Raw genomic sequence first — 12,104 nt, 5'->3', positions numbered from 1 at the left:
TGATTAGATGGTGGGAAAACTCTAACATATTTCAACTATGACTACAGTGGGGATTTTCAAACTGTTACTTTTGAAGGACCTGAAATTAGGAAAATTTTCTATGGAAGCTTTCACAAGGTAAGTGATACCTTATATACATATATCCTTTATTATGTTTGCTGTAGGTAAAGCAACAGAGAAATGTAAAAAGAATTCCATACAGCTTTGGGCCTCATGTTTCAACTGGACCAGGAATTGCCTGAGGAGCTTGGTAACAATGCCCAGAGATTCTGATTTGGTAGTTCAGGGATGAGGCCCTAAAATGTACATTTTTAGCAGGTACCCCAGGAGATATTGACAGTGTCAGGAGGAAGACATTTTTCTCTACCCCTTTAGGTTCTTCTGGGTGATCTAAGAATTAAATTGACATGAGACAGATTAATGGGAGAAAACTCAAACAAAAGTTTAATAACATTTATACATGGAAGAGACCCAGGAAAACTGAGTAACTCACTAAAATAGCCAAAACCCTCACCTTTAATAATACTATCTTCAGCTTAAGACAAAAGAGGATCTTGTAGGTTGTGGCTTGGGACTTCAGATAGGAGGAAGGCAAGTCACACAGAGATGGAAAAGCAAATGCTTGATAAATAAATAAATGTTGCTAGGTTCATGCAGAGACAATAGGACATAGTGTGGACTCTGCTTTTTAGACCCTGCCTAGATTTTCCCCCACCACACCTAGCCCTTCTTCTTTGCAGACATCTCTGGTGATAGCTCTGTTCCAGAAACAAGCCCTCTGTCTAAATTCTTTTAGGCAGTTAGAAAGAAGGTCAAAGTTTCAGGAAGAAGAGTCTCTTGGGCCTTGATTATTTGCAGCTTGAAATAATCCACATACCAAAGAGATATTTTGGCGTGGCAAATTTTGGTCCCCTACAATAGAAGTGGTCCAGGTTTCTACTTTGAGGAACGATGTAGTAAAGGGTACTGTATTATTAAGCAGATAGTTGTTTACAATTTGCTACATCTGTGTGATATAGGGAGGACTGCTGGTCTACCTGCCTACCAACATAGATAAAGTACAATCAGCCAAATCATATTGAAATATGAAGACAGATTGCACTGAGACTTTTATGTATGTAAAGACAACCCAGCGCTGCCATCATATAAGCTACCCTTTGGAAGAATTTTGTAAAACCTGATTAGTTGTTTTGATTCTAACCTGGCACTTGTGGTAGAACTCTGTCCCTTAACATTTCACATCTCTGAAATACTTAATTTTGGTGATCACTGGAGTAGACATGCTTCCTTCTAACATTTACTGTTTCCTTTGTGTTTAGTGAATAATCACACTGATTTCTGGCCTGTTAAGGAATGCAACACCAAGACTGTCCGGAGAGCAAAACATTTACTAGGTGGTGCTGTGAAAAGCCTTGCCTCTTAACCTCACCCTTCTTGTCCTGTCAGGGGGAGGGAAGGGATACCACACAGTTGTCTTCATCTTGGCTTCGTCTCCTGACCTAGAATGTGGTCAGATCTGTCTAATTTACACAACTTTGCTACTTTCTGGGGTTTTGAATACCACAACTGCATAAGAACAATTGCATAACAAAATTCTTACTCTTATTTTTTGCATCAGAAAAGTTGCACAAAAATTTTTTTTCCTAGTTTCATACAACTGTATAACCAGAAGTACAATGCATCTTACAAACACATGAGATGCAGGTGATTTATTAGTTCATGGTTCCAAATTGTCCCGTGAGAATTTCTTTGGAGTTACTGTCCTTTATTTATCAACTTCTTCTAGACATGATTCTTTTCTTGGTTAGGCAGAGTCAACTGCAAAGTAGTCAAGAAATATTACAGGGGAAATGAAAAGCATGTGAGATTTCATCAGTGTTTGCTTTAAAAAACACACTGATATAGGCATGAACATGTCATTCTTATTCCAGACACTCCTTCATGAATCTTAGGTAAATGTTAAGCTTTACTTATCTTACTAGAAAAACTCAAAGACTAAGTAAGGCTAATTGAAAATTGGTTTCAAATTTATATACCTTCAAGTTTTTTAAAGTTGTTTGAGGAAAATCCTTCCTTCATTTTGTTAAGTGTTAGCAAAGCCAAACAACCAAACAAACAAAGTAAAGGCTTATCATATAACAAACTGCTTTATTAACAGATTGATGAATGGAAAATATTGATGCATATTCAATTGGTAAAGATCAAATTTGATTTTTTAATAAACTTATATTACAATTGAATCACTACTTTACCCTAATTTCTCATTGATTTTTCCATTGGCTTTACTTTTTTACACTTTGGATGTGCAGTGTGGCCCCAAGGTGTCTTTCAAAAAAGTTAATAATGACATAAATTGAACCTTAAGTGCAACCAAAGAAGCAGAATATATTTTAAAACCTTTCAATGTCTCCTTTTGTCAAACAAAAACTGTTTTATTTTTAATATGTGAATAATCTCCCCACAAGAATGATAATAATTCTTAAAGCATGGATATTATACGTTAGGTTGTCTAGCACCCAACATGAAAATTTCTGTAATATACAATAAAGAAAAGTATTCCAAGGCTCAGAAATGCACCAGAGTCAAATTATTCCCTTCTAAATGATGGTAAAGGGGATGTTAATTAACTTGTTAAAGCAAGTAATGTGGGGGATTTCCTTTAGCATGTTTCTCTTTCTGGTTATGGTTAACTTTTGCAGAAAAAAAGAATTCTCAAGAGCCTCCACTGTTGACTTAAATTATTTTTATCATGATGTAACTTAAATAAAGCACTAAATAAAAATTAGTCTAAATCTTTATGCTTTTAGTTCCTATGCAAAACAATGAAATAAAAATAAATAAGTTGCATGAAGCCAATAAAATTAAAAATAACGTTATTTCAATATGAAAAGTGACATTATTTCACTGACATTCAACCTCTGCTCACAATGCAAATACAGTGCTAGCTGTTAATAACTCTCAGAACCACCATTCCCATTGTCCTATGCTTTTTTTCTTTGAACTACCATGCTGCCTTCCCTTATGCAGTTGTTTGTATCTTCTTTGGGCTTTCTCATGATGTGGAAATCATCATTTGCCTATTAATTCCCACTCTTTCAGCTCACTAAATAAGTAGACTGTCCTGGCAAGAGGTATTCACAGGGCAGATGTCATGGTAAATTGAAATGCGTTTATAAGCACTGAAATATCACGGCAGAACTTACAGTGTTGTTCGTCTAGAATATACTTACCTTTGATGATCATCTACATGGAAACACAGATTTTTACAAATCCTCTCAAGAATGTGTAGACTCCTGAATATATTACCATGGACCTCCAGATTCTAGAGACTAGAGTTTGAAGAAAATTGCACCATACATTAAACCAAAGAGCATTAACTCATTTGGACCTGGAGTCGCCAGAAAGCATTCCTCCTTTTCTTTTGAATTCTAGATCTCCTCTCCTCATCTTAAATTAAATAAATTATCAAAGTGTGATTTGCCAACCACTAGTAATATCTTAGTTTTTTTTTTTTCCTGGTGAATCAACCAGCATTTAAAAAAATTTTTTTTGTGTTTATTTTAATGTGCATTCAGAAAAGGCATAACTAACAGAAATCTTGTGATTTCAAGACGTTACTGTTTTAGAGGAAGGCTAGATATTAAAAAGTGAATCTTTTCAAAATAATTTTAAAGAAAAGTATTAATTACATAAAAATAGGGATGGTACCTGAGTGTGGGACAATCATGGAAATGGTAAAAGTAAAATTTTTCTCCTCAAGCAAAATGCATAGAGACAGAATTCCTTCTCTTCTCTTTCATACTTTTTTGGTGATGAGTCATGCAATTATGTAAATTTGGTTGATATTTTCTCCTACTTCTTAGCTCCTAAAACATCTTTACTTTTACCCAGCTACACATTGTTGTCAGCAAGACTTTGGCCAAAGTGGTAATTGACTGCAAGCAAGTTGGTGAGAAGGCAATAAATGCATCATCTAATATCACATCGGATGGTGTAGAAGTCCTAGGAAGAATGGTTAGATCAAGAGGACCAAATGGAAACTCGGCACCAGTAAGTGGATAAATAAGTGAAATTGTGTTATTGTTATAAAAAAAAATCCCCTTAAAATACAATTATCTGTTTTCCAGGGGAAAAATTTGGTAGAAGGATGGATGGATGGAGGAATAGATGGATGATAAATAGACTGGATGGATTGATGAATGGATAGATAAATAGATAATGACTTCTTCCGGTGAATTAGAGCATGAACACACAAATCTCTTGGCATGTGCTTCTGCTATATTATAAGGAGAATGATCCAGGAATTAGACTAGTTGATTTCCTAAATGCATTTTAAAATTCGAATAGTAAAATAATCATATTTTAAAATTCAAATAAAATATTGTGGCATAGATGGTTTGTTAATGAGAATCAAAACTGTAAATGAACCTCATTTATATAAGCAAACACAAATTTGTACAAAATATGTGGTGGTTATACACAGGAAATTGACATAAGCCTCTCATTTGGGTTAGATTTGGGCATTTTAAAAGTAGGTTTTTGCTATTGCTAATGTAAAGTTTACCCTTTAATCTAATAATTACTGAAATAACAAATCATTCTAAGGTACATTTTTCATCATGCAATATGGAATTTAAGGCTAGGAGACTTCCAACTGGCAAAGAAACCAAATTCCCTTTAGTCACTACCCACAAAAAAGAGTAGTGTATACAAGCTGTTGTTTTAACAACACACATTCACAGCTAATTAGCAACATTCTCTAATTTGAATCATTCAAGAGTTAGGACCAATTATCCTGGAGGGAATTTTATTTTTGGAAGCAATTCCATTTATTCAAATCTACATTTCTCTTGTGTGGAACAGAATAATCAAGTTAATTATGATTTACTATTACGATGATTTATTATTATTGTAGCACACAGATCTGTAGAACTAGCCAGCCATATGGAATTTTAGAAGGACCTGGTGGTTCTTAAAGTTTTTTTAAGCTGAAATCCCTTAGTGCAAATGAAATCTTCTAATATATCAAATAAATGAATGCAATTAAAACAGACCCATGTTGATTGAATGGGAGAGGGGACATGGGGTAGCAGGTGTCCCCACACTCCAATGATCCCTAAGGGAACTTCCAGGAACACAGTTCTAATTTCATTGCTCTAGAGTAACCCATTCAATGTATACACTAGGAAACAGTCCCCGAGTGGTAAAGGGGTTTACTTTGGGACACTTGGTTGTTTCATGGCATTTCTCTTTGCTGTAACAATAGACATGAAATCTTTGTGTACAATAGGGGAATGCTAATACTTTCAGACCTTGATAGAGGCGTGCTAATTAATTTAACTACTTAGCTTTTAAATATCTTTATAAGTTCTTTTGTCCTACTTTGCTTTGGAGAACTATAGATTAGATGTTTGGAAAGAGAGAATATAAACAGCTGTGGAAGGCTCTTTTGTTTTCAGTTGTGGTAAGAGACTGTTAAGAACATTTACATAATATTGAGGAGTTACCTCCTCTCAATGTGTGGTATTTCATGCTGATTAAGAAACACACCACCTTCTGCTTCATGGAGGATGCTTTAATGACAGCACTCTCCAGAGTTTATAAGGTTCCCGAATTAGCAAACTAAGGATGCTCAGATGGATGGATGAATCAACTCTAACTTAAGAAAAAGAAACAATTCCAAGTGTATGAGATTATGATCCATATCACAGTACTATTGTTTTTTTTTTTATTTTAGACATAATGCATATAAAATCCCTGACACTTAGTAAGCATTCAGTGAAGAGCATCTATTATTATTGAAGGATGTCCACAATATCTTTTCCATTTTATCTATTTTAAACCTCTAGGATTTGCTTAACAGCTATTTGTAGTCACATATTATTTTCTTGATCTTCCATACATCTGCATTTCACATCTCCACCCAGAGTATAAATCCCTTGAAGTAGAAACCATGTCATGGTCTTCACTTGCAACCACTTGCTTCTACCCTACATCACAACATCTAATAAATTCATATGAACAGAGCAAGTTCTCAAGAAACGCTTGATAGAAATTAAATAGAATATCATCTATTTGAATAGTATATGTTCTTTCTTAAAATGCTGTTTTGTATATATCGTCTTCCATGTGTGGTACCAACAACAAGCCAACAATAATTATCATACCTTCTCCCAATGATAATTTGTATTTTACAAGACAGGTTTATAATTACAATAACTACACTTCAAATTATGCTCTATGTAGTAATTGTAGTCCAAACATATCACCAATTAAATATTAAAGGCTTTACTTCTGAAAGCAAAAGGGACTATAGATTTCAGGCCTACCAGTGATGAATCTTTACTTTTGGCCATGAAAGAAAAGCAATTAAACAGAGCACCCTCTGTGGTAACGTCCACCCAGTAGTAGACAAAGGGGAATTTATAGAAGTCAATAATTAAAGAGTTCTTTGTAGAGCTAGTAGAAGAGTTGTGGCTTTTGTTGGAATTTTACTAAATAGATTTTCAGTCTACCCACTTATTGAGGAATTTGATTCTGTTGAAATGGATGATATTAGATTAGATCTCAAGAATGTGATTGGAAACTCACTTGCTTTTTTTTTTTTTTTTTTTTGGCTATTTATTGTTTCAGTGCAAGGCAAGAGAGAAGCTTCAGTCTTCAGTCTTCAATTTAGAAATCACAGATTGCTAACATCATCTTGATATACATATGTAGTCTAGTACCCAGCAACAGGGAATGTGTAATGTACAAGTTTTAGATTATTCCAAGAGACTTAAGTACACAAGAGAAATTAGTAGTTCATAGGTCAGCATTCCCTGGCAAATTTAGCAATGATTCAAAAAAATGCCAGATGATGGAAAAACTCTAAATTTTAAGTCTTTGAAGACTATTGTCTTTTTAAACCAAAGTTGAGTGGAGGAAAGATTAATGAATTTAGGAATATAGTAACTACTGTGTTGAAATTACTCATATTCGTAATAAAAACAACTTGTCTTCAGATATGCAAGATTTTACAGGCAGCAGAAGTCCCTAGTGGGACTAAACTAATAAGCAGGTTTAATTTAGCTGTCAAAACACACATGGGAATTTTATTTACAGATTAAACCTTTTATGTAGGAATCAGCAGTAGACTAGTCCATGATCCTATGGAAACAAGTGTTTTTAAATCACAAGAAAATTACTGTGTTTTCACAGGAATTATATCTTTTAATCCTTAAAATGATGATAGTGGCTAATATTTATATATTTTTTCAATTTTTTAAATATATATTTTATTGAAGTGCAGTCAGTTTACCATGTTGTGTCAATTTCTGGTGTACAGCACAATACTTCACATAGAAACATATATACATTCATTCTCATATTCTTCTTCACCATAGGTTACAAGTTATTGAATATGGTTCCCTGTGCTATACAGTAGAAACTTATTTTTTATCTATTAGTGGCTAGTATTTAATGCATGCCTACTATGGACTAGGCAGTGTGTACTTTTCTGAGATGACCTCATTTAATCTTCTAATAACCCTAGGAAGAGATACTTATTCCCATTTTATTGGTACAGAAACTAAGACTTGAAGTTAGGGAAGGATCCCTTTTCAAAAGTGGGGAAAGTGTGTTAAAAGGCTGTGCCTGAGTTGCATATATTACCTGCCTTCCATACTGAGCTCTTTTCCACTGAGTCAGACTGACTATGATAGAACTTCAGGCAGAGGAAAGAATCTTGTCTGAACAGCATCAGTGTCTGCTCATTGGCAAGTTCAAAAACTCGCCATTATTTGAATTACAACCTTGAAATAAACATGATCAAAATGTTCCCCCGCCAAGCATGTCTACACCTAAACATTCTAATTACTACCAACAAGTACAACAGCTGTTAATCTTCATCTTCTAATTTAGCTAGTAACATCATGGTTTCCCTTAAATTCAAGAAGTTGATTAAAAGTAGATAAAACACTATGTTCAATAGCTGACAAGTGATAAATGCTTAATAAATCTTAGTTTTGAGGTGGAGTCAACAAAAGTTACACACCAAATCAAAAGCAGAAGCTTGCTTAGGTCCCCAGTACTCTTTCTCCTGTGTTCCCGGGCAATGTAGAGCTCTCTAAATGTGTGGGTAAGTTCAGGTCCAGTTTGACTTCATATTATAAGCTTAAAAATGTTATGCTAGAAAAAAATCAGAAGAAATCTGGTCATGAGTGGCAAGTTGAGCCGAGAGTACATTCTAATTCCCATTCACAGATCACAGTGACTCAACTGCTGAGAAATATTTTAATCTTATTTTTATGCTAACATTTGACCCCAAACGACTTGTCTTTTGTGCTACACCCAGACAAAAATGTCCAATAATGAAAAATGAGCATTTGTAATTGTCTAACTATTCTCTTGAAAGAGATTATAAAAAGTTAAAGTGGGAGGGGTTTTTTTTTTTTTTTGCACAGATATATTTTTTCATAATGTTCAGTTAATTACAAGGGGGGAAAGTTCCAAAAGTAAAAAGAGGCTGACTCTTGCTTTAGTTGCTTGAAGTGTGATTTATTTTGAACCACACTGTCTTGCATTTTCAGGCACTCAAATATAAGATCTTTTAACATATCATCTCTGAAATATTTCCTCCATAATTTGTATAAATTTGTATGTAATTGCTTCTGGAATAAAAGCCAGATTTTTCAAAAATCAATCCCCAGAAATGTGCCTTGGAAAAGACATCTCTAAATAAAGGCTGAGGAATCTAACTATTACGAATGCAAAACAATTGTGAATAAATTTGTTGTACTCACACCAAAAAGACTGCTGACTTCATCTAACTTGCAAAAGAAACGACAACCCACAAGCATTCTTCGAATGATAGTATTAGCTTCATTCAGCACTTAGTAGGCATTAAACCTCTTGCATAAATAAAATGAACTCATAAGAATCCCAGTAAATCAATAGGGTAGAAGAAGTTTAGCCAAAGGTTTGTATGGAGACATTGTACTGTTGTAGGAGATTGGGCGATGAATGTTTATTTGAAAAACTTCAGGAAACCCTGGTGTGTCTTAGGACTAGTGAAAGGCCTTTGATTTAAATAAATCTTTCCATTCACTAAAATGTTTTTACACTGAGGGCTCTATTCAGAAATGGAAAATTTCTTAATGGATGAATGACTTACAGAATCAACTGAATCTATGTACTGCTATCATAATAGGACCCATTTAATAAATGTCCCCGGACAAATGGCATTGTAAAGTTAGGCTAGGGTGTCTGGATTTTAAACATTTCACCAAAGATCTGTTCACTACAAAATAAACCACGAGAAAATGAGGTGTGCTGTTCACTTCAATTTTGCAATTGTTTTCGAGGATCTTAAAAGGTCTGGCTACAGAGTGAAGGAACTGGCAGCACCATGTCTGGGAGAAAGGGGACCGATGAGCCCATGACCCTGCAGTCACAGAAGTTCCAAATAGGAGACTCTTTGGACACAGCAATCACCCCTCCAAATCGGGCACCATCTCCTTCAGGGCGCATGGGACCATGTTCAATCTTATTTACTATTTCTTGAGTTTATTTTTCATTCAGTTATATAAAATAAACCTATGCTTTTCCCTCCTCCTCTTATGACCATGAAGCCTTTAAACTGTAAACAAATTGTAATGCCTCTATTTAGGAGTCAGATTTGGATTTGCTATGGGGTGAATATTAATAGAAAGTCCGTATGTTTCAAGTCCTTCTGTAAAATATGAAGAAAAGTGCTCTTAACATTCTATGTAAAATTGTATTGTTAAATTTACATTGCAAGTGAAAAAAGAAAAGAAAAGAAATGAGGTGTGCTGTTCCAATCCCAACCAGAATTCAGCTTTCAACATGGGCTTAAATCACTTAGGGTTTTTTTTGTCCCAGGTCCTAATTTACAGAATGGGGTTGACATTACTATTCTCATACTTCATGATGGTGATTAGAAGATTCAATGTTAGAGGTAAAGTCCTTAGGATTGTGCCTGACACATAGGAAGTTTTTCAATAAATATTTGCTGCTATTATTGTTATTTGCTAAGTTTTTTCTCGACCAAAATATTAAACAGATATGATTATTGTGGAAAAAAACTAGTATTATATTTCTGCTCTCAATACTGCATCACCTTCACTTTGATTCCACTGTTTTGGCCTCTGTTAATATATCCTTCTGCAGCTTGAAGATCTATTAGGCAAGGGCTGTCCATGTTACATTAAAATAATATTTATTATTTATAACTCTATTCCAGGAACTCTTCTAATTATTTCCCTTTGTGAATTCACTTTATTGTTACGGCTACTATTGCTACACTAATGAATAGCTACTGTCATTATGCTAATTTTACAGATAAGGAAAATTGAGACTCCAACACATTAAGTGATTTGTTTAAAATGACTTAGCTTGTGGGTGGATTACACCCAGGCAGTCCAGCTCCATAGCCTCCTAACTCCTATGCTCCTTGAAATATTTTGTTGCTATTGTTGTGTTTCATGAAAATCAGCAGCCATGTTCTTTAAAAATACTTTACTTTTAAAAGCCTAATTTTTTAATGATTATAATTTGGCTCTATGTTTGCTCTAAACAGACTCAGATACCACATCCTTTGGGAACAATTTTTTTTTATTATTCTGGAAAAAAAAAAAAGAGAGTAGTGAGCCATGCACGTATTTCTTCAAGCAGCACAATAATTGTATATAGAAATAAGAAAACATGGTGTTTTGATTTATGGATCTGCTTTCAATATTTAAGGGTTATTTTATTAGTCTTGCAAAACTCACTTAGGGGAGGGATGTTTGCAACCACGTCTTCCTGGATATAACAAGAGAAAGCTTGACTTTACTTTCTTTGCTGTCACGTAGGGCAGGCTCTTTTGTGATGCTGCATGCATTGATAGTAACCTGTTTCAGTCATATGATCTACTTGGGTATTCTCATTTTTATCCAGGGGACCCTTGACAGGGATGAGGGCAAATAAGGCGCCAAGAGCTTCCAGTTCTTGCTGAAAACACCACTTGCTGAAGGAAAGCTACAGATTTAAAATGAAAAGAATTTCATTCTTCTCCCAGCTCTGTAATTGATTTTAATATTTGAAAATAACATAGGAAGAAATACAGTATTAGAAATGGTTGGGTCATGAAGCTACTGTGAGCCCTTAATGATATTATAATGATGTTTCTAAATATTTCAAAATATACATTAAGTTTTTGCCAGCATACATGAGTAGAACAGGACTGTCTAAGTATTTACGGTGTGATCAATGGCTTAAATAAAAATATACTTTGCACAAGTTCTCACAGTCCTGTATGTGAATCTGTCATGATGCTTACCACATTGTAAACAGTCAGTGTGTGTCTGTCTCTTACTCCTTGTAAATTCTTTGAGGGCAGGACTCTGGTTTTGTTCATTTTCATCTTCTGAAGGTCTACACGGTGTCTGGCTTGCATTACGCACTAGAGAAAAAGTTGCCAAAAATATGCACAAGTGATGAAAATCAGAATTAATTCGATAAGCTTTCATGAATACCCACTGCATGCCCCATGTTATGATAGAGGACACAAAGATGAATAAGTGCTTCTCTGTCCTTTGACGAGTTCCCAGTCTAAGGAAAAGAAAATATGAATAATTGCATTGTATGGTGGGAGATACGCTATAAAAGACATACAGAGAATTGTGGGACTACAGGGGTGCTTGGAGTAGCTGTGATGAACAGTAGGGAAGATTTCGACAGAAGTACTGAGCTTTTTTAGGTAGAGATGGGAGGGGGCAGCTGTGATAAATAAGGGAGTCTGGAAGGTAGATGGAGTAACTACTGATAAAAATCTTAAATCACTGTGTGTTTGAGAAACAAAATTAGGTTGATATTGTTGGAATGACTTTTTAATTTATTCACCGCAATATTATATTATAAATGTATTGATGTTCTATTTATGTGGTATATACTATGAAATCATTATAATTACAAACACAAGGGATCTATAGATCTTTTATTGAATGACAATTTTCTTTTTAAATTGCAGTTCCAGTTACAGATGTTCGATATTGTTTGTTCCACATCATGGGCCAATAAAGACAAATGCTGTGAACTTCCCGGCTTGGTAAGACTTCTTCTTTCAT

At 34.6% G+C, this 12,104-nt stretch overlaps 1 protein-coding gene across 4 annotated transcripts in view; it reads left to right on the top strand.

The window, feature by feature from the left end:
- The window catches only part of COL14A1 (collagen type XIV alpha 1 chain), a 184,237-nt gene that overhangs the window by 110,263 nt on the left and 61,870 nt on the right, over positions 1–12,104 (top strand). For all 4 annotated transcript variants that reach the window (XM_064476868.1, XM_031439558.2, XM_031439557.2 and 1 more), the window contains exons 33-35: positions 8–117; positions 3,892–4,050; positions 12,008–12,085. In XM_064476868.1, coding sequence (XP_064332938.1) covers positions 8–117; positions 3,892–4,050; positions 12,008–12,085 — 347 coding nt within the window. The remainder of the gene's footprint in view (positions 1–7; positions 118–3,891; positions 4,051–12,007; positions 12,086–12,104) is intronic.

This window comes from Camelus dromedarius, chromosome 20 (genome assembly GCF_036321535.1).
Source record: "Camelus dromedarius isolate mCamDro1 chromosome 20, mCamDro1.pat, whole genome shotgun sequence".
NCBI classification, from domain to species: domain Eukaryota; kingdom Metazoa; phylum Chordata; class Mammalia; order Artiodactyla; family Camelidae; genus Camelus; species Camelus dromedarius.
This window is presented reverse-complemented; position numbering and strand designations above follow the sequence as displayed.